Source organism: Mytilus californianus, unplaced genomic scaffold, assembly GCF_021869535.1.
Source record: "Mytilus californianus isolate M0D057914Y unplaced genomic scaffold, xbMytCali1.0.p SCAF_9, whole genome shotgun sequence".
NCBI lineage: Eukaryota > Metazoa > Mollusca > Bivalvia > Mytilida > Mytilidae > Mytilus > Mytilus californianus.
Window position 1 is genome coordinate 96,391,235 of NW_026262745.1, and position 24,077 is coordinate 96,415,311.

Below are 24,077 nucleotides of genomic sequence, written 5' to 3' on the forward strand. Positions count from 1 at the left end.
TCAGACTTTTCAGGCGATGTTAAGATCAAAATGAACGATTAAAATTAAAATTCATTTACTAGACAAAGCGTATACTCGCACGGCACTTGCTAAAGGGGAAAACATGATCAACCGTAGATTTGTTCAACAAATATTTTTTATATTAATGAGCAAAGATGAAGAACTGGACTTTCTGTCATTCTACAGTGTACCCAGATTATGTAAGTGATATATTGCTGAGTCTGCCAAATGTTCCACATAAACCTCTCTCCAAATAATTACCTTTTGAATAACGAACAATGACAAAACAGCTTTCGAGATACTGTGAAACTATCTACTTTACGGAAGCTATACAGTACACTGCTCTGTATACTGTAACGGCCTTTGTTGACCTAGACATAGTAAATACTATTTAGTAAACCTGAATCTTATGGCCTATATGTACTGCAAAATCAACTTATTTATAAAGCAAAGGATACTTTTCCCCCCATTTTCAACCATGACTGACCGGAATAGAAACACAAACTTTATATTAGATGCATTACAAACAACTCACCCCAAGTTTAATTCAACTTGGTTCATTAAATTGTAGCTGCTAAGTCTCAAAACCTAGCAATTTCGTAAGCTTGATTTGGTCAAAGTGCACATCTATATAATCATACATGAACTATTTGCAGTGTGAAGTTAAGCAAACAACAATCATTCAATCAAAGTACATATTTTACCTGAAATCACATGCCCAGATAATGTTAACAAACCAGTATCTCCATTAATCGAATGACAAGCTTGACATAGAGAAAGACTAAAACCATTGAAAAGCTTGAATTTCTATTAAAACAAACCCCTTTTAAATGACAAAGCTAGACAATCATTAGCGACATTGTGTACATATGGATAAAAAGTCCTGCTGAACTTTGGTCTTTTAATTGTTCACATTTTAAACTCATACTTAAAATGAGATCATATCTATGTTTGGGTTTAATTACCAGACATTAAACAAATAGTTACAAATTTGTTGTTTCTTTTTCTGAGAAAAATAACAATATTTATTGATTTCCTCTTAAATTAAATATTTAAAAAAAAAATATTAGATATCATAAACATCAAGGAAGTATGTACATTAAGGAAGGATGTATATATAAACAGAAGGGGTATCATAATTTGTTAAACAAGGAAATAGAACAGCACAAACTACGTTTGCTACTTCTGTAAAGTGAGATCTAGAGCAATGGATTGTTTAGGATAAATGGCAGATGGATCGACCGTTTATGGTAAGCTTAATTATTGGAATGATAACCAAACATAAACTTTCTAAAACAACTGAAAAACGAACAACATGATGATATGACATAAGATAACCATTGACAATGTTCTTGACTTGTGACAGGAACATGAATATGAGACGGGAATACACTAGTCTCTAATCTCCCCCTTTTGTGATCTTGATCATTAAAATCTATTTGACCTGCTGTCATTCAGTTCGTCTGTTTGTTCTGGCTTTGACAATTCAATGGGTAGAGATAATTATTCAAGTAGATTATCATTTTTTCCAAAGAAGGTTGACAAGTTCTAAGACAACTGCAACTACGATAAAGATTGAAACCACATGATTATGTACTCCCGTTGTAGCGTGCTCGCCTCGAGTGCGGGAGTATTGCGTTCAATCCCTAGCCGAGTCATACCAAAACGTAAACTGTGATATTTTCTGCTTCTCCGCTAATCCCACAAAATCCATAAGTAAGAGAAAATACTGGTCGAATAAGAGTCAGAATAATGTGCATATATCTTGTAAAGTTGCACGTTAAAATCCAGCTATGGGTGTCGGTCTAGTATAAAGAAGGATTATTTTAACATAAGCAGGTTCTCGTCCTAATATGCAGGTTATCTTTGCCACGGTAAATACAACACTTATCCGTCATCTGTAATGACTGATCGACTACCGGATCCTAAAACCATTGTCGTGACGTCAGCCTATTCATTTACCGTGAATTCTTTTTCTAGAATCAACGCTTCCTAAATCCGTCGCTAAAATGGACTCACCAAATTATATTCAATTGTTTCCTATGTGTGCCTAATTTCATTAAGTTTGAATTGGCTAATTTACTGATTTCTGTTCACTAATGGAATTAATTTAAAAACTTACCTTTAATTTTTGTAATTTCTATATACCTTCACTGGGAATCGAACATATGATATACATCGGTACAACGGACACACAGGGCTTGTACCTTTATATATACATAAAAGGCAAACGTAAAGCATAAGTTGGTAGCCGCGAGGTTGGCATGGTTAAGATCAATGAGTTAAAGGTAGGGACTTGTCGGTTAAGGTTCGAATCCCTGTATTCTCTTTGTTGTCCCTATTCTCTAGTTTTTCTGGGTTGTTTTTTTCTTAATTTTTATGTTATTGTGGATATTTTTGTAATAATAGCGAGTTTTACCGTTAATTTTTTTTATGATTATTGGCTATTTCACATATTTGAAAAGAAAATGATTACATTCTATTTGTCCATTTTTGTTTTATGAACATGATGAATATAGTATGATAATATTATATCTGTAATACTACATAATTTTACAAATGTTTATTCGCAAATTCTTTTGCGAGAAAATCGTGATGTGCCTAGAATTAGGCTTCTTGCTAGAATATTTGGTAACATACTTATTATATATACTTTATATATGCTCTTTGGTCGGGTTGTTGTCTCTTTGACACATTCCCCATTTCCATTCTCAATTTTATTAGAAATAAGTTCGAATATGTCTTTTTTGTAAAAACAGATAATATTCAGATGCCTGATAATATGAAGTTCTTTACAGGCAGACGTGTTGTGTTATATTTGTATTTTTTACCCATCTAATTGTGATCTTAGATTTATTACTGCATCGTTGGACACGATAACATGGTTATTTAAACTCACTTACAACTTACAATACCTTCTAATTAGGAATAGGCTTTAATTTTGAAAAGACATTAACACAATAGTTTAAGTTATAGATACAATAGAAAAGCGTTGATTCATGAAAAACAAACCATTCGCCCTCCGGGCTCATGGTTTATTTTTCAAGAATCAACGCTTATCCATTGTATCTATATAACTTATTGTAACACGACAAAAATGACTGCAAAATAAAAATTAATAAAAGGGGAGGGGCTAGATGGGATAAAAAATTAAAAAAACAATTGACTAGCAGAATTAATATGTGATGAGGGGATTTTTTAATGACCTTCACTACCCATGAGGGTCTTGCACGGTCGGCCCTGGCTTGCGCCTTTTTGTGCATTTAAATAATTTAGTTTTACCTTATGGTACATGTAATTGATATAATTTTGAGTGACAAAAAGAAAAAAAAAACATGAATATACAAAATATAAAATGAACAATAATTTGACAAATAAGATAAATAAATAAATAAATAAATTGATGAATAAAAATAAAATATAAAAATAAATAGAACTTAAATAAATAAAAGAAAATAAAAAATAATATAAAAATAAAATAGGAGCCACCATAAGCCGGGACAGGTGAAAAGGCAAAGCAAACGACAGTGAGCGGCAGCAACATTGTCATGGTACACCAGCAGCCAAGTAAAGAGCGGAGAAATTGGATATGCCAAATTGTGTATGTGAATTTAGTAGCCAACATATTTTGTATAAACCCAAACAGGCCTAAATATGTGTATGTGAATTTGATAAATATAACTAGTAAAAGGTTTTATATATCTTGGCATTGCACAAGGTCATGTTTTTCTCTGGCTGTTTTGACGTTTTTACACTAAATCCATTGGATGTTTGATGTGTACTATTGATATTTTAGTCTTAGATGCATGAAATTATTTATTAGTTGTTATTGGCTTTGAACTAGCTGTAGGTAAATGCGAGTACTCTCAAAGCTGTACTTAGTGTCTTTTTTTTTGTAGAGATGTATAAGTACCCGTCCACGTCCACTCTGTGTTTTTGATAGATGTATTTCTATTTGTATCCATGCGATGAGTTAAGCCTCATTCAACTGATTTTTATAGTTTGTGCTTATGTTGTACTGTTACACCACTGTCCCAGGTTAGGGAGAGGTTTGGCACCGTTTAATCCCACCACATTCTGTATGTCCCTGTCCCAAGACAGGAGCCTGCAATTGAGTGGTTGTCGTTTGTTGCTGTGTAACATATTTGTTTTTGTTCATTATTATGTACATAAATTAAGCCGTTAGTTTTCTTGTTTGAATTGTTTTACATTTGTCATTTCGGGGCCTTTTATAGCTGACTATGCGCTATGGGCATTGCTCCTTGTTGAATGCCGTACGGTGACCTATAGTTGTTAATTTCTGTGTCATTTGGTCTCTTGTGGAGAGTTGTCTCATTTGCAATCATACCACATCTTCTTATTTTTATATTATATGTACATAAAAAGAATTGAAATGAAAGCATTCTCCTATCCAGACGATTTGTTGTCAAAGTTACAGCTTCTAATCGCTGCGAAAAACATTCTGTAATATACTCGTATAATAAAAAAAGTATGGGTTGCATTTAATATTCGTTCCAATTGAAAAAGAGAAGCATGTGCTATTCATCATTTTTACCTTTGTCTTAATATTTGTATTGCAGCTAGCCTAGTGAAATGGACGCTGACTTAGATACCAAGGATAATGATCGATTAAATAATGTAAGTTTAAACTATTCTATTATTTTAATAAATAGAAGTATTCTTTACGGTTTCCTTCATATATAATTAATCGTGAAATATATAAAATGTGCTAAACTCTAATCAAAAGCAAAATAAAGTTATTCGTCGATTGGACATCAACCCAAGGATACAAAAACGACACGGTTTTCAATTATAGACAAGTCTCAATACAATATACATACCATGCAAGACCCTCATGGGTAGTCAAGGTCGTTAAACACCCCCTAGTAGTAATACAATATATTAATATCTAAATCGCCCAGATACTTTCAAACATTTGCTTTTATCATTTAAGTTATTAAAAACAAAATACAAAACATTATGATATAATCAAACCAACCAATGTTGCAGTTCTTAATTTCGAACAGTCTCATAAATATATGGCGAGTGGGAATAAAATACTGATTTGATAAACTTTTAAACGTTTGCATACACCATATCGGTTTTTTTTTTTAACAAATAGCTTCACGTGTCAGTTTTTCAAAAATCGAATGAGCTCAAAGTTAAACAGAATGTCTGTATATTGGGGACGCGTCGAGATATGTCTAAAAAATAATCCAAATATCTTCAACTCATAAAATGCTTTCGCCTATTGCACGGAGAAAAAACGATTTATTCCTCTAACAATTTTCATGTGACATATGATATAAGTTTGTTTAAATTATCTATTTGGATTTTGTTTTCAATTATTGTTTTGTTTTGTTTTTCCCCCTTTTTTTAGCTCACCTAGACCAATGGGCCATGTGAGCTTTTCTCAACACTTGGCGTCCGTCGTCCTTCGTCGTCCGTTAACTTTTACAAATACCTTCGTTTGTTGAATAAGCACATAGACCAAGGTGAGCGACATAGGCTCTTTAGAGCCTCTAGTTTACTTATGTAAGCAATTTACGAATGATCCAGTATTATGCAAGTCGAACGTTCAATATTTTGGAAAATTACTAACTGGACACGACAATAAAGATTGAGAATGAACTATTGAATATAAATATGGCTTTATTGCACGATTCTAGCCAGCAATTTATGTAAAGAGAAAAAATGCGAATATGTCATAAGTCAAATGTTTGGCAAATTTGCCTTGTGTACATTTAGATGAGTATTAGTAAACCAATTGTGAAAATTGTGATCTGCCATCACATGACAAAAAAGTGTGTCCAGTAATTTTTTATACCTTCATCAATATTATCAGCATACCAACGGAAGCAATCACCAAATCAACCGTATGTCGAAATAAGAGATCAGAAGTTTTTTCAAGTAATCTGGTTTTATCAAAAGGTATGCACTTTTTGTTTTTCTATATAAAGGAACTGATTGAAGCTGCAAAGAGTGGTGACCTAGAAGCAGTGAATAACTGTCTTCAGAAAGGAGCACTAATAGATTATGTTGATCAATCCGATGTAAGTACAATGTTAACTTGATCCCCCTTGGATTATACAGCGGATTTCATACCACCTTAAACTAAAATTGTACTCATCCCAGGAAACACTCAATAAATTTGGCCAACTAATCAAGATAGGCTGTGCTTACGTTCTTCTTTCACAATACCAATGAATATATTGGTTGATTGTGTGTTTCTTGTTTAAAATCTAGATGTAATTATGTCACGTAAATTATGTATTAATACAATAGTTAATAACTGCAAGGGATGAAGGGCGAGGATTTGGATTACCACTCAAAAATATGGGTATTTTGGATGGGGTTAAAAATTTTCTCTTACACCAGACCACCTAAGGACCCCTCATAGAGTTGTTGGATAGCCCCTTCAAAGGGCAGACAGCGTGGCACTTACTCTATATATATAGCTACACGAGGTATAAAATTTAACGTCCGCATTCCGACTGGACGTGGTTACGAATTGATTCATCCTGCACAGCAAGAAAACGGACTGTGACAAGGGTTCTACTGCCTGAACGTTAGAATTTCGGGGATTATAATTTTGATATACCTAAGTCAACCCTTGCAGTTTAATACAGATGAAAAAGTTCGAACCAGTCACCATGATGTAAACAAGTAAGTTAATGGTTACGTCGGGAGCCCTTTCCAGTGTTATGTCTGAATTGGATCCAGACTTGTTAAACACTATTAGAAAGTATTCAATGGCTTCATATCGAACATCACCTAAAAAATACTAGACATCGTAGTTATATATTTTTATGCTGTAGTGTACTTGTACAAACATGCTTAACGTGAGGGTACCCAAATTGCACCTATTTTGACAGTTTTTTCACCTACGTTTATTTATGATCCAGACAAAAGTTTCCATTATGTGTTCATTTTGTAGATTTATCCTTATTTACTATATAGTTATACCAATTTAATTTTGAATCCATATTGAATCATAGAAAAATGGGTTTGAATCAACCTCCAAACGACCCATGAGTCCGTAATGAGGAATATCCAAATTGCATCCATGCTTAAATTCACATCCTTAAAAATCGAATAAAAACAGATGTTTTTTTTTCTTTAAATATGTAGAACAATTTGGCATAAGTCCATGCTTACTATTCATTTTTTAAGAAATGGATGCTTGTAACATATTTTATTTGCTCATTTTTAAAAGATAACTTTTTGTGGACGTCGCATGGCGACGTTTCCGTAGATTTAATTTTTCCAGTAAACACTTCATCTGTTGATATATACTGTGAACGTTTTGTGTATATTTAAATATATTTACATATGTTGAAAGACGTGTATAATGGCAATTCATAAAAATACAAATTGTTTAGTCTCAAAGAAAACTTGTAAGATTTCCACTTCTATTTTTGCTGAAAAGGTGCAACTTGGGTACTCGGTGCAATTTGGGTACTGTGACTTTATCAAAATACGGCTGGCTGTGAGGGATGTATTAGTACGCAGCCACTCCCAGATGTTTAGTTAAGTTGAACATTATAGTACGGTTCCAAATGAATTACAAAATCAATACACAATGTGTACAACTATAAGAATTTACTTAAATACTCATTATATTTAAGAAATAATTCATGAAAGCCATAGATTTGTTGAAAATTTACACATGGCCTGGGCCGTGATATTTGAATTTTATCCTGAGCGTAAGCGTGGGTAAAAATTAACGATATCACGCCCCAGGCCATGTGTAAATTTACAACAAATCTATGACTTCCATGAATTATTTCGATCCTAATAGGACAAATACGGTCATTAAAAAACTGAAGCGAGGGTGGGTATGCCGTGTGTGTGGCTGTTCTTTTTTACTCCCTGTTAGATAAAGCTAAAACATTCTAATAAATCTGTAGCTTGCATGAATTATTTCATAAACAACCGCTAGAAAAAATTTGCTTCATTCTTTTAATTCTCAAACCCAACATTTGCCAATTTTAATTTACATGTTTTTCTCGTAAGCTACCGTCAAATCCGAAGTTGACATTTCGTAACTAAGGCGCCGCCATGTTGACTTGCTGAAATCAGTAAAATGCGAATAATGCAATAAAATAGAAAATAAAACAACACCTACCTCAAAAATCCGTGTTAATGTAATATTATACGAATTTCGATGGTTCACGTGACGGAAAAACCTTCAGCTTTAGCGTCTTCAGTTGTATGACGTCATGTTTTGAAATTACTTAAATGCGCCAAAAGCATTAATGGACTTTCGCGGAATTTTATTTTATTTGATTTAGTAGATTTCTCCGGGCTCTTGTGTATTAATTCTTTTTGTTATGCATCCAAATAAAGAATAAAAGTTCTGTAGTCTTTTTTCAATTGCAATTTTAAAAAAACAATAAAATCGGCATAGCGTTTGCAAATAGGTTCCAATATATGTGGATTTACGAGGGAGGTATATTGTAAAATCCATTATTATGTATATCTCTGAGTCTGCGCTAAGTATAGATATATCGAGAATTTTATCACGGTGTTGTTTACACAGCGAAAGAAGCACGTCATATTATAATTATTATTTGTTAACTACCATTTGTTCTTTCCTCTTGGATATCAATTTTAATGGTTGTTTGCTGTGTAAATTATTTGTATGTTGTTTTGATCTCGTATATATGAATTTTGTAGCTTTCATTCTATTATATAAGATAAACTGGAAATTCTCAGACAATTCATCACAGACATTTGAACCATGACAAAATAGAAACATTGGCTACTTGGCGGATGGTAACCGTGCGAGCCATTCAAACAATACCCGATCCGGAAAGTTTTATAATCAGAAGGAGATATTCATAATTAAATATGAAAAACATGAGATGTTGATGTCAATAAGACTTGTGACATAAAATACCATAATACATCTAACTGATTTTTATAGCTTAGAATAATAAACTTGATTTCCAAGATTTGTTATTTGGTAATACGTCCTTTGAGACGTTTGACGTTGCCATGTTGTCATATCAATTAAATATAATCATTAAGTACACTCTATCAAAGATAACTTATCAAAATCAAAATAATTTTTCATATCAAACCATGTCCTCTAAAGGTCAAACAAAAACATGTGTCTTCTACGATAAATGTCATGCTATTATTTTTCTTTAAACATTCAACTAAAATAAATCACTTGATAAGTTCATAAAATACATTGTTTTCCAATAGAGAGTAAATGAATTAATTTACAAAAAAAAAGACTAAAGGAACACAGATGGTATTTTGCGTTCAATTACAGAAATGAATAACCAAAACAAAATAGATACCATTATACTAGTAGTTTATTTAAAGTATAGTCAAGTAGCTGATTAGAGATACCTGGCTTATACTAATGTACTCCATACGCGATTCATCTTTAAAAGATTCATTCTACTCCGATAAGATAGACATAAAAATAACATAGAACAACACACGGTCTAGAATGACCGATTTAAAACAGGCACACCATTTAATGAAGTTTAAAAAAAAAAAGTGCACACAAAAATCCCTTTTGACCATCTAGACCATCGCTACTACACGAAGCTATCTGAGTAGCTATGGCTATTGGTTGAATATTGTCGCTTAAAAAAACAAATCAGATACAACACTTTGTACAGCTTTTATGAAGTTTCTTCATAACATTAAATTGAAATCGGCAGGATTAGTGAGCGGCCAGTACGTGTTAAATATCGGAAGAAAGGACCGTGTTAACTGAATTACAATGAAGTTAATGTATAACACCTTTAGCTCTTTGTGTATTAAGATTTAAGAACTTTGCCCGAGTTTAAATAAATTATGTTTTAATGTTTTAGGTCTATTTACGTATTAACAAAAGTAGAAGGGGTGAGAAATATCATCTTATATTTTTTTACGAAACACATTATATTTACAGACAAAATGTTGATAACGACTGTCATGACTGTAAAATTGTTTTTGAAAGTTCAACAGTATATTGTATATGTAACCCGTTAAAAGAAACAAAGCTTTACACTATGGTGTTAGAGGCAATTTTATACAATACTGCATTTTATACATGTTTTGCAGATGTTTGCACCGAAAGAAATTGTTTATGAAGATACAAAGAGCTGCTTTATATTCAGTTTAATTTGGGTCTTGGTAAAGAATGTCCTTCATATTCATTTTATGGATAAATAATCAAACTTTGACCAATGTGTCAGAATTGTAGGTTATAATGTGAAATGATCGGAAATTCACCATAATGTTTTTCAAATTGCCACGACTCATCAAAATAAATCCATGGAAAGTTGGCCTTACCTTTTTGACAAACTTCATTTGCAGATTGTGGAGAAAATATTGATAAAGATGTTGATGTAAAAATATCTTTTTTGCAGAACTTGACAGCACTTCATTATGCATCTGCTAATGGACACAGGGATATCATTTCTATTTTACTTGACAATGACGCCGACATAAATGTATTAACACCGGATGTAAGTATTATATTCAAGGATGTGAATAAATAATTGTGCTGAAATTTCATGTCAGCTACTAAAATCAACATGTTAACCAACCATATGTATCCATAACATTACATGACGTTATATCTAACCTAGTTCTAATAACATTAAATACATCCAACTGCAGTATAAACAATAATTAGTCTTAAACATGAGACTGTGAAAAATCAAAGTTTTGATATGATCCTTTTTGTCGTGTTATAAAATGAACCAAAACATTGTTCAAGACCGAGAGAATATAAACTTTCTAAAATATGACAAAACATTGTAAACCATCGAACATGAATTGGAAAGAATGTAATCAAGTAGTCAAGATACCCTTTCATTTTATTGTGAAATGGGTGTAACCAAGAGCAATCAGATAAAAAAAATCATCTTATTTGAATAAATGTATGAATGTTTCAGATATTCGCATATATATCATTTCACAAATAGTTTAGAAATTTATAAAATGGTTCATAATACGTTAATTCCTAGGATCAGAAATACACTTCTAGAAAAGTGTTTCGTGTTCGTACCGGCCAACAAAGCAGCCAACAATGTTGGAGTAGTGTGATCGGGATATTTTGTATAAATTGTGCATCTTTATTTGAAACTATTTAAAAGGATTAGTTTCCTTAAATCTGATATTTTTGGACTTTCACAGACAAACTGTTCGGTCATAAAATGTCATTATATTGTTATACTTATTATCGTTTTATCTAAATCATTTTATTTGCAATATTTGTCAGTCAAAGTAATTTTATTAACATGTGACGATTTTTCTTTATAAAGCTGCATGTGTTATAAGTAACAATTAAGTGTCAGTATATTTTTACAAAGTCGGAAATTTGTTTCAAGATAATTCTATTTGTAAATTATAGATAAAGTCACAGCTTTGTATAGTTCTTAAGTTTTCTTATGTAAAGAATAAATAATCCTTTAGTCATTTCAATTAGCGCTATTAAGCCTTAAACTCAAACGACAGATTTTTGTAATATTCTTTTGTTAATCTTTCAAGTGCTAATTGTATTATTTCATTGTCATTCGGTAATCTCGTTTCTATTATTGTAACCATGTAAATTCTTGATTTAAATATGTTTTCTGAAGTTCTTACTTCAGTGAGAGTCGGGCATTCGTACTGACAACATCTGCTCATTTGTAAAAGTACATGGATTCCATCCTGAATCAATAAATTGTTAACTACTGCATATGACTTGTGTCTAATTCTACAAGTGGAGTTCAAGCGAGTATTCTCAGGCAAGTGACTAGTTCCTAGTCATTGTCTATCGTTGGCATCGCCAACGTCTGCAACCGGTCGTGGGTTGCAGCTCGTTATCATCGTCAATCAAGTAGACAATCTCCCGGTTACATTTATGGTGGAGAAAACCCAGAGGCGTGTCGACTTTTTAGTTCGACACACGGTACCAGTATCTCAAGCAGCAAGTGACAGTTCGATCGCTAGTTCCCATCATCTCAGTTGATGCAGCGATGGAATATAGTTTTCGACCTCAATGGAGAACGTGGACATTTTATTCCTGTCAAAATCTAATGTGTGTCAGATGTGGAATACAAAATCATCGCTTTGGAACATGTTCAGCGATAGATAAACAATGCAACAAATGCAACAAATTCGGACATTATTCATGACAATGTTGGAGTAAATTAAGTAAATTTTCAAACTCTTTACAGCTCGTCCAGGAGAAAACAAAGCATAAAAGGGAACGCGATACCAAAAGACTGAACGAATATTATTAATATTACTAATATTAGTTTTTTTTTTTGATAAAATACACACTTTTAATAGTTTTTTTTTTTCAATTCGGTTGACTTTTCAATTCTCTACACTACATTTTCATAACTTTTTCTCCAACAAAAGTTTATTTAATTAAATGGTCTTTGAAAATCTAATTGCTATGTATTTACTGTATCTCATTTAAAGCATTATTCTGTAAAGTTTAATGTAAATATGCTAACTATTCTTATTAGAAAAAGATGGCAAAGCTGTAAGTTTTCTAATTGACCACATCTGTGTATGTTAAGGCAATAAAGTATATTTACTAAAATTTTACCGATTGTGCTCCGTTGATATCAGTCCTGTTCCTGTATTGTTTATTAATTACAATCTACAAACTCAGTAAAGATCCGTCAAACTTTCATTTAACAGATGAATTCAACAAAACTACCCGTTATCTTGATGATATTTTTGGAAAATGAAATATTGTGATTGCTTATGTTGATTTTTAAGATAAGTAATACATATACAATTTAAATTGCCTTTCCAATTTGTAACTGTAATATAAATCTAAGGAATATATTGCAGGACAACGGCTACGCACACTACATTTCCGGACTAAGAATTTACTTTTATTAGTGTCTAATCACATTTATTTTGCAGAATTCAATATGTTCATTTCAAACAATCCGACGACAAATAATATTGCATCAAACAAGCAAAAAACAAAAAGAAAAAAGAAAATTTGGATTATGCTTTGTTTTTAATCGGAATAGCAAATCCTGCATTCTGCAAATTCAATATGGAGATTTACTTAGAGCAAATTGGAAGTCATAATACGGAGATGTGGGATAATATAAAAAAAAATGACAACCAAACGAATCAAAACTTCAGAGCATTTCCAATTTGGTTTTAGTAGAGAAGACAGACTTAGACAAGTGATTTGTTAATTCAATAAATATGAACTATCCAAAGTTATTTCAAGAGTTGAATATAAATTTTGGTATATGTAAACACATTCATATCATATCGTATTATCGTCCACCTAGGGCTGGTCAATACTTCATATTGCTGCATTATATGGACATAAAGAGATTGTTTCTGATCTCCTTAACAGAGGACTGAAACCAAACATAGTAACGCGCACACATGTAAGTATTGGAAACATCATGATGTTATAAAGAGATGGCATTTATTAAATTTTTTTTGGGGTTATTTCATGTTATGCACTACTTTGTAGATAGACCTTCAAACTTCCGGACATAACCATGTCTTGCGGGGGGAGGGGGGGGGGTTATTGCAGTAATTTATTTTTACCAAAAGTCTATTTAAAAGTCTAGATGTTACAAATAACGATTTCCCCAGTTCATGAGAATGACTCATGCTACAATGCAGGAATCCCTATTTATACCTATTTTGATACGATTCAGATTTTGTGTATGGAGCACATCCCTGTTTTTGAAGTCTATATAGTTTGAACATGCATGAACGTTGCATATTAATGAGATATGTAAACGTAATACGATGGTGTAGATGGTATGTGACTGCTGAGAAATGGGAAGTTGGCAAGGAAAGTTGAAATCATCACACTGTCATAGATTGAAGTTTTAAGTCGTCCATCTTGAAAACAATTCCGGCTTACAGAATAGGTTTCGCTACACATTTATAAAAAAATATATATAGTGTATATATGTTTATTCACTTGAAATACGGAATATTGTTTACCTCTTTTGGTTTGCACAATGTCACTTGCAGACGGAAAATATCGTTTTTACTTCCATATCACATGATGCAATTATACTGATTATTTAAAAAAGGGTGTCTCTGTACTCCATTGTGCAGTTGAGAATGGGCAGAAGGAAATAGTGTCTGAACTTCTGGACAACGATTGTGATCCATACAGATTAACGGACTTTGTAAGTACTACTTTTAAGTGTGACATTGATGTACATGGCTTAAATATCTTTGAAATCGAAGGGGAAGCCAACTTCTATTAAGAAGTAATCGGGTATGTGAGTGAGGAGTGTATTCTTACAAATAAAAGCACGGATATAATATAAAATACCATAAATGTTTGATTTAAATGACCATTTTTGAAAGATTACCAGAACTTTCAAATTACGTATCTTTTAATTTTACAACGAATAAAATCGGAGGGGAAGCCAACTGTATTTCTTATCAATTTTATAAGTTTCAATGCGGAAATATCTATTAAAAAGTAATCAGGTATGTGAGTGAGGAGTGCATTTTTATAAATAAAAGCACGGATATAATATAAAATACCATTTATAAATATTTGATTTTAATGACCATTTTTTGAAAGATTACCAGAACTTTCTAATTACGTATCTTTTAATTTTACAACGAATGAGCCGAAATAAGTTAAGAACTGTTTTTGTCAAATTAAGACGAAGCTAATATTATTGATTTTATTTCTGCTGTGTAGAATTTGCAAAATACAACACTCTAGGTAGGTTTTTTTTTTTATTAAATACACCTTGCACACATACACACACTGCTCTTCTTTTTTCTTTATATATATCATCTTTTTCTATGTATCATTTTAGACATTTCTACATACTCCATACATTAACACAACTGCTTACAGATGACAAAAAAGTAAAATAACAAAAATACCAAACTCCGAGGAAAATTATAAACGAATGTGAAAAAACAAATGTCATATTCCTGACTTGGTACAGACATTTTCTTACGTTGAAACCCGCACACTTCACACAATATTTATTTTGCCCTTGTAAAATATCTGAATTAATAATCGTATTTGTATATTTGTCGTAGGGTAAAACAGTCCTTCATTGGGCAGCTGAAAATGGAAAACATGAAATAGTTTCTGTACTTCTTGACAAAGAATTAGACATGCTGAATTATGTGGATAAAGATGTAAGTATTAACACAAAAATGTATTCGTATTTCTTAAAACGTTTTCATCTTTGAATTTACATATTTCATTAGTGTCAAGATTTATATGCAGCATTTCTGAAATATTTGTAACTATTGTAACGTGTACAAAAGCTATGGATTGTTATGTCGAACTAAAATCTGTACAACTGCTCTTGGACAATTAATATGAAAAAAAATCCCTTAGATGACATGTGACACCGTTTAACTACCCAACGTCATTAAACAAAACAATCATCACGTTTATTTGTTAGACCATTGTTGTCGATAGCTATCAAGTGCAATCAGATGATTATTGATTTTCCATCAAAATCGTAACGTGTGACGAGTTCAAGGTGAAATCCCAGTAATGTCTGATCAGGGAAAAAGTCCGACGAACCCGAAAAAAATATACAAAATTGATCAAGAGTTCCAAGTGGCAAAGTTGAAATCATCCCTTCGTATATTATACGGACGCCGTCACGAATTGATTGACCGTTATGTAATATTGCTTTCGAAGATGACGACGAATATGTTCCATTTAGTACAATCCCGTCCCATTTCCCCGAATGTGACCTACCGAATTAGACTAACATCCCAGCTCCTTTGTTCTACTAGGGGTGATCTGAGCCGGATCACCACTACCAGATCAGCCTAGCTTGAGTTTCTTTGTTCTGCATGCTTTCCTTTGTTCTGTAACATTTGGCGGGAATGTCAAATCCACAATAAAACTTAGAATTATTTATACGGAAAAGACTAACTATCAACATTTATGTAGAAAAAATCAGTATCTTTGCTGGGATTCGAACTCAAGACCTTTAGCATATAGACCCACGATGCATACCCCTACACCAAGACGACTGGATACAAACTCGCTGTTAATTTAACATATTAAACATTGTGTCCGGGGATCATAAAGAGTATATACTATATAGTAATATATAAAGTATATTATAATGACTGTGTGGCGTTCTAAACTAAATTTTATGAAGCGTAATGGTTTTTTTTTATCTAATCTAGAACAGCTGGGATGTAAAATAGTTATCCAATTCGGACTTGGTGTGTCAGTGTAAGATCACCCTCTGGCCTCCGGCCATCGGGGTGATCTTACACTGACACACCGCGTCCTCATGGGATAACTATTACTGATCACCGGCTTTGTACTGACATGAGCAACACGACGGGTGCCACGTGTTGAGCAGGATCTGCATTCCCTTCCGGTGCACCTGAGATCACCCCCAGTTTTTGGTTGGGTTCGTGTTGCTACGTCTTTGGGTTTTTTCGTGTTTTGTGTACTGTTCTTTGTCTGTTGGTATTTTTCTTATTTAGCCATGGCGCTGTCAGTTTGTTTTCGACTTATGAGTTTGAATTTCCCTTGGGTATCTACGCCTCTCTTTTACGGGTCATGTGAACTTTTTTAATCACGATCTATCTTATTCGTGTTATTCTGATGATGTACAAAGAACCGGATTTATTCATATTCATCAAGATCAAAATAAATACATATACAAAAAATTTTTAGCTTCAGATATACATTGTGTACTGATTATGTAAATTCACTTTAAAAACACGATATTTCATAGAATTTTACTAATCTAAACAAAGTTAAAATACAATTTGGTACAGAATATGGAAGGCTAGCTATATTTCTAAATATTGCTGTGGTCATCTGAGGATAAACAAATAAATCATTCATTTATAATTTCATATTTTACTTTTCTATCTATGGTCTCCCATTTCTTTCTCTTGTTTTAAAGCGTCATATTTATTTAATGTCATATCAGGCTATGATACATTTGCAAAATTTAACTAAATCAGTTACTGCATCGAAGAAATATAAACATGTTACAACGCAATTTTAATGACATTCAACACTAATTAATCGCTTTTTATATTTCCATCCCTCAACTTACAATGGATTTACTTCAGTCATTGTAGTAAATATTACATTCAGACCTAAACGACACTTTGCTAATGTTTTATAGTTGATACCTGGCTTGGATAAGACCGACACGCTGAGTCAAATATTTGTCTCTCATCTACTCTATTCTAAATTTAAGTCGGGTAGTGGTTGTTCGAACTACTATAATACCGCGTACTTAGCAACGAACAGTTTTAGAGTATACTTGCTTCCAGCTGTCCGTTCAGACTTCTTACAGCATTCGCGCTCACTGTGGTCACACTATTACGACCCTAACGAAGCGGTTTGTAGTATTATAAAAACTGTAAATATAAATTCGTATTTACTACTGGATATTTTTATGTCATTGTGTGCTCTATCAATGACATTCCATGTCATACGACTGTAATATTTATTGATGGTCTTTTTCCACAATTTTACCTTCCTTTAAATATTTAAACGCGTCTAATATGATGTTTTAACGCCATCTCACATTCGAGAAAAATATTTACTATAAAATTGTAAAATGAAAGATAATGGAGCAGGATCTGCTCATTATTCAGGTGCACCCTAGGGCACAGCCGGTGTTGTTAGGGTTCGTGTTGCTCAGTCGTTTTGTTTAGTGTTTTATAAGACGTTTTGTTGTTTTTTATCGACTTTTGTTTTTTGTTCATCCCTATGGTTTCTTCTGTGTCTTTTTCTGCAATCTCCAAAGTATTCTTGTTAAATCTTACTATTTTTGTCCTTTACTGAATTCAGCGTTGAAAGCACATCTTTGTTCGTCAGATTGTACCCATTTCTTGTCTAGATTGTTGTCATATGTCAATGACACTTGATTTTTGTTTAGAATGATATTGACTTCTAAATGTCTTTTTAAGGTGTTGTGTTGTTGTAAAATAGGAGAAACACAACGGGTATCACATTTGGAACAGGATCTGCTAAATTTTTTAGAGTTCCTGCGATCACCCCCAGTGTTGGGTTGGGTTCGTGTTGCTCAGTATTTAGTTTTGCATGTTGTCTTTTGTGGACTGTTTTTGTTTGTATATTCTTTTTTTTCATGGAATTGTCAGTTTGTCTTCATGCAACCTTTTTTCTATGTATTGTGATATATTCATACTTAGCCTTAGTCCTGTTAGTTGCAATGATTCATGCTCCACTCGAGTATTTCAATATATAAAAACCTGGTTTTGTCGAAGGTTTACAATGCGCAATTTTTTCAAAGTTAATTATATATAAAAACAAACAATGCTTACAAAACGATTAAACACCTAAAATTTCAAGTACCAAGAATAAGGAAAAAAAACAAAAATGCTGAATTCGTTCGTTAAACAATTTTGTTGAAATACTCGTCACGTAGGACTCTAAGAAGCAAACGTTTGGGAAGCCAAAAATGCGTGAAAAGTTGTCATATTTGCAAATCGGAGTAAAACTAATTTTTTGACGAAATTTCATATAACGAAATTTAAAAAAAAAATGAGTTTGTCATCATAATTATGATCATTGAAACCAATCAAGCAGGCTACAAATCAATTGCTTAAAGAATTAAATAATTTAAATTGTATAGGGCTGGTTAGCACTCCATTTAGCAGCTTTAAATGGACACATAGACAGTGTAAGTGAATTACTCCGTAGAGGATCAGATGTGAATGCAGCAACATTAGATGTAAGTAAAATGTAGCAATATGAGGCTTCCTAACAAAAGTTTTCCGTTTTTTTATAGTTTTTGATGCAACACTCATCATGTTAGCAAAAGTTTTTGCTTAGAATCGACTTATGGAACTCTAGAAGAGCCTCTGTTAAGACATAAGAAGTTTAACTAAAAGCAATAGATGGTAAAACCCAGCTTAAACGTCAACTTTGATCAGAAATTGTAAAAAAAAAAAAAAAAACCCAAAAAAAACGAAAGTCTTTTTTTTGTATGCTAATATTTTGCAGTTTCCCTGCCATTTGAGGAATGATTTGAGAAATCTGCATGGTTTTATTTCGATCCCTTATCTGATACATTTCCAAAGAACCCAGTTATAGAAATACATGTGCATTATTTTGCATTTGCAACTAAAATAAATTTGAATGTCTAATTGTATCATTACTTCACAGGGCACAACAGCACTACATTTGTCATCAAGCAAAGGACACATGGCAGTAGTTACTGTTCTCCTTGACCATGCTGCAGATATAAACGCAAAAACTGCAGACGTGAGTAATAACAATGCATAAGTTAATGAGGTTATGTAGTGTCATGTCCATAAAAAAATCTTCCCGAAGGAGGAAAATGACGTATACTTTCATATTCACTGTAATATATGATATAAATTACAACTGATTATATCATTTGAACTTATAAAAAATTAGTAGTATGAATGCATGATCCACCTTTCCGAGAACATGACAAAACTTTTTTGCTTGAAACCGAACAGTTTAAACAGAAAAAATCATAGATATATGAATAACAAAATATGTGGGTATTCATCAATGACGCCGCAGCAGAACATTGAAACAAAACAAAAAAAATATATATAAAGTATAAATTTTATTTATAAGCATCAAAACCAATCAATCGGTTTTGAACATAACAGCCAGTAATCAACTTTGCCTGGAAATGTAAAAATGGGTTTTTATCGGAGCTTAAATATGTACAATTACATTATCATTTATTGACTGAAACTTTACCATAAGGAAGAATAATTAAATCGTGCCAATTACAAACCAATAAGTTCAGGGCGGATGTAAGGCTTTGTGACTGATAGTCAACTAGACTCGAACCTTATCCAGCTTAGCTTATAATAATTTATATCAATATTTAATAATTAAGAACCAAGCTATTTGGTTTGGGATTAACTTAAGAAAAACTGGACAACGGTTAAAATTAAAAGTGCAAATGCTTCTGCAACCTGAAAACAATTATTTAAACAATCAGCATGCAAAACTGAAGGCGAAAATGTACAAACGGGATATTCAAACTCATTAGTCACAGACAAACTGACCATGTCATGGCAAAAAACTAAAAACGACGAAAAGAGAAATAGTGCACAAAAAGTAACAAAAACAACCTAAAAACTGAGCAACACGAACCCCACCGAAAAATACGGGTCAGCAGATTCTGCTCCATATGTGGCACCCGTCGCGTTGCTTTAGTAAGTACAAATCCGGTGATAAGTCTAATTCGTTGGGTCACATTCGAGGGAAAGGGGACGGAGTTGTGCTTACGACGATTTGAACACACCCGCCGTCATCTATGAAACTGATATTCCATAACGTTCAACCAACTCGTGACTGCATCCGTAAAATTTGCGAAGGAATGAATTTAACTTCACCAATAGGAACTCTTGGTTTAAAATATTCTTTGCAAGCAACAACCCTCTATTAAGAAAATCATGATAGAAAATGCAATGTCTGGAATATTGTATCAATTGCGAGATATATACTCCATATACAAATGCTGATGGAATGTTGCTACATAGAAATGAAAAGCTCACAATTTGAAAGCTGAAGTCATCTCTTTTTTGGAACCTTTTTTTCGCAACCGAACTTCCTTTTTATTTTCTCAAGTTATTAGTCAGACCTGTATCTATTTTATCCTATTTTTCAAGTTCGATGGGATGGATGCGTTTAACATAGTTACCAAACTTTGAATTAGTAAGTGAGAGGATATCATCTATATAGCGGCAAGTGAAGTTAAAGGATAATGTTAGTTTCTTTTCTTTCTTCCTTAGAAGCTCCCGTATGAAGTCAGCCTTACGTGAATATAGGAATAAGTCGGCAAAAAGATGAGCACAGTTGATTCCCAGGGAATGCCGATTCTTTGTTAAAAAACACGTCCTTCAAACGTAACAAATATGTTGTCAATCAAGAAATCAAGCATTTTTGGTATTGTCAGTTTCACAGAATGTTTTGTTTGAATTAGAGCGAGTTTTACTAAGAAAGATTTATTCCTCCCTAGTGAAGGTGCCAATTAGATCGTTAGTTTTGTGAGGCGTCACATGCAGACCTTAATGATTTTTACTATTGCATTTCACGTAATGTTGTATAATCTCATGTCGTTTTTCATGTTTTTCACGTCAAACTTCAATAAAAATGAACTTGTCATCCGATTAACTTACGTGATGTCAATAAAAGCCTGGTGTAATACATTGTCTTAGGATCTGGTAAGAATTGATTATACATCAATAATTTAATTTTGGATGTAACGCGTCTTCTGATTGGCTGACGTTGTTTTGTTTATCAGCTCATAGACATAATTTTGTCATGTGACCGTGACGTCATCAACGTTTTTTCATGGTTTACTCCGGTTTAAAATGAAATTTAGAATTAAATTATAAGAAATGACTGTAATATTGTTTCTGTCTATGCGAAATAACATAAAAAATGTGGTGCACACTTTAAAATAAACCGCTACACGGGTTATTCAGTGTGCATCACATTTTTTATGTTATTTCTTCATAGACAGAAATAATATTACAGTCATTCCTTAATTATTGTATTAAAATAGTTTATCACTAAAATAAAATGAATTTAAATGTTAAATTGTATCATTACAATATAGGGCACAACAGCACTACATTTGTCATCAATGAATGGACACGTTGATGTAGTAACTGTTCTCCTCGACAAAGCTACAGATCCGAACGCAAAAACAGCAAAAATGAGTAATAATTTAAGGAGGTTATGTTGTATCATGTTCCAAACAAAAATTTATTCCCTTTATACGAAGGAGGAAAATGAAGTATACTTTCATATTTACTGCAATCTATGATAAAAATTACAACTGAGTATTCCATTTAAACATTTAATAAATCAGAAGTATAGATGAGTGATCCACATTTCCCTAAAAATGACAAAACCTAGTTGCTTGAAACCGAACAGTTTAAACAGCAAAATTCATAAATATGAAAAACAAAATATGTGGGTATGCATTAATGAGATAGAAGCAGCACAACAATAGAACAAAAACAAGACATACATGTAACTTTATAAAGTAAATACAATATTCAAAAGTATCAAAAATCGATCGGATTGAACACAACAGCCAGAAATGATCAACTTGCCTGGGAATGTAAAAATTGGTTTAAACGCTGAGCTGAAGTTGAATTATATGTACAATGAATTGAAAAGTTACTATGAGAAAGTAGTATCATATCCTATCATTTCCGAAGCAATGAGTTCGGGACCAATGACAATCTTTATGACTGATTGTCAACTAGGAGCGGTCTTGATCCATTAATTACGTATGGTAATTGAAATCAGTATTCAATACTTAAGAACCATTGTATTTAGTTTGGGATCGACTTTGAAAACACAAGAACACGGTTAACATTAAAATGTTAAATGCTTCTAGAACCTAAAAAAGAATAATAAAAAAGCAGCATTACGGTGCCAATAAAAAATAACTTTTTGTAAAGCATCACATTAAGAGTTTCATGAATTTCACAATAGCCATATTCACCTTTTTGTATCATTTTACAAACTTACATGATTTTAATAAAAACCCTTATGTTATATATTGTTTAATAATCCCGCCAAAAAATTACATTTGCATGATAATGGATTGAAAATAAAAGTAAATTGATATATGACTGAAATAAAAGTAATTTGAATGTCAAATTGCATCATGACTGGTTAGGCTATACACCACTACATCGGTCAGCAAGGTTTGGACACAAGGAAGTAGTTACTAACATCCTCGATTATGCAGCAGATCCAAACGCACTAGTAGGAGATATGAGTAATGCATTAGATAAGATTTTGATTTGTTTTCTTTCAAATCTCTAAGGAAGTAGGAAAATGCAGTATACTTATATATCATATATATTCTATTTATATTGGTAATTGCAATTTAATATTTCATTTTAGCATCAGCAGAATCAGTAATTTAAACAAATTTCTGTGCACATGAACATGTTTCTTAAGTAAACAGATTCGGGTGTGTTTGACACAAACATTTGAAATAGATAGCCAAATAAATAGATATGGCTTAAAGGAAATGTAGGTATACATCATTGAGAGAGTATTCCAACAACTAAATGTTTCCCGCGATTGTTACATTACCGAGTGCGACTTATAACGAGATTTGTATTTGCTTTGAACAATAGGACGGGCGTCACCAGTGGAACAGGATCTACTTAATTCAAATACCCCTGCGATCAATCCTTTTTCGGTAGGGTTACTAATGCTTTATTTTAAGTTTTCAAGCATACTATCCCTCATAAGCAGTCAGTTTACTGCAAAAAGTAGATATATATTGTCGTAATGAATGATAAAGTAGTGCAATTATACAACTATTGTCAGGTCATTAAAGATGGCATATTTGAGAATTAATATTGATTAACTCATAGGGTCTTTACATCGGAAATAAATGCATTTATTCTAAAACCAGTTGTTGGCATGATACGGGTTATGTTCTTCTCATATATTTTATGATGATATGATACTTAGCCCCTAACGGGAGGGAATGTGCTTGATTTTCATATGATGAAGACATAATCATTCAATCAGTTTAATTAAGGTCCGGAGCTGGCATGTCAGTAACTGCTAGCAGTCCTTTGTTAATTTATGTATCATCGTCATTTTGCTTAGTTTCTTCTGTTACCTATTCTGACATCGGACTCGGACTTTCTAAGACTGAGTTTTACTGAGCGTATTGCTGTGTGTTTGTTTTATTCTACATTGGCTAGAGGTATATGGGGAGGGTTGAGATCCCACAAAACAGGTTTAACCACGCTGCATTTTTGTCCCAAGCCAGAAGCCTCTGGCCTTTGTTAGTCTTGTATGTTTTTTTTAACTGTAGTTCATTTATATGTTTCGGAGTTTTAATGTGATGTTCATTTTCAATGAACTAGAACATTTTTTTCTTTAGGGACCAGCTGAAACCCGCCTCCGGGTGCGGGATTTTCTTGCTGTGTTGAAGAGTCATTGGTGGACTTCGGCTATTTCTGCTCTTTGGTCGGTTTTTTTGTCTCTTTGACACATTCCCCATTTTCATTCTCAATTTTAATATCTAAATATTTTTTTTATATTAAAAGGTAATACGATAATTGTTTTTTATACTAAAAGTTAATAAAATGAT

At 32.6% G+C, this 24,077-nt stretch overlaps 1 protein-coding gene across 1 annotated transcript; it reads left to right on the plus strand.

Annotated features, from left to right (window-relative positions):
- The first annotated feature begins 1,157 nt into the window (after positions 1-1,157).
- Positions 1,158-22,887, plus strand: LOC127714061 (putative ankyrin repeat protein RF_0381). Its single transcript, XM_052220007.1, has 11 exons — positions 1,158-1,250; positions 4,581-4,638; positions 5,961-6,053; positions 10,377-10,475; positions 13,266-13,367; positions 14,034-14,132; positions 15,016-15,117; positions 18,579-18,677; positions 19,112-19,210; positions 21,558-21,660; positions 22,865-22,887. The coding sequence occupies exons 2-11, from the start codon at positions 4,594-4,596 to the stop codon at positions 22,885-22,887; spliced, it is 864 nt and encodes a 287-aa protein (XP_052075967.1). The 5' UTR covers positions 1,158-1,250; positions 4,581-4,593.
- Positions 22,888-24,077: the final 1,190 nt, after the last annotated feature.

What these genes read in the sequence shown, in the direction of transcription:
- LOC127714061 (XM_052220007.1), top strand. Translation starts at nt 4,594, where the DNA reads ATGGACGCTGACTTAGATACCAAGGATAATGATCGATTAAATAAT. An exon ending in TAAACGCAAAAACTGCAGAC is followed by an intron (nt 19,211 to 21,557) that starts GTGAGTAATAAC and finishes ATTACAATATAG; the next exon opens with GGCACAACAGCACTACATTT. An exon ending in CGCAAAAACAGCAAAAATGA is followed by an intron (nt 21,661 to 22,864) that starts GTAATAATTTAA and finishes ATTTCATTTTAG; the next exon opens with CATCAGCAGAATCAGTAATT.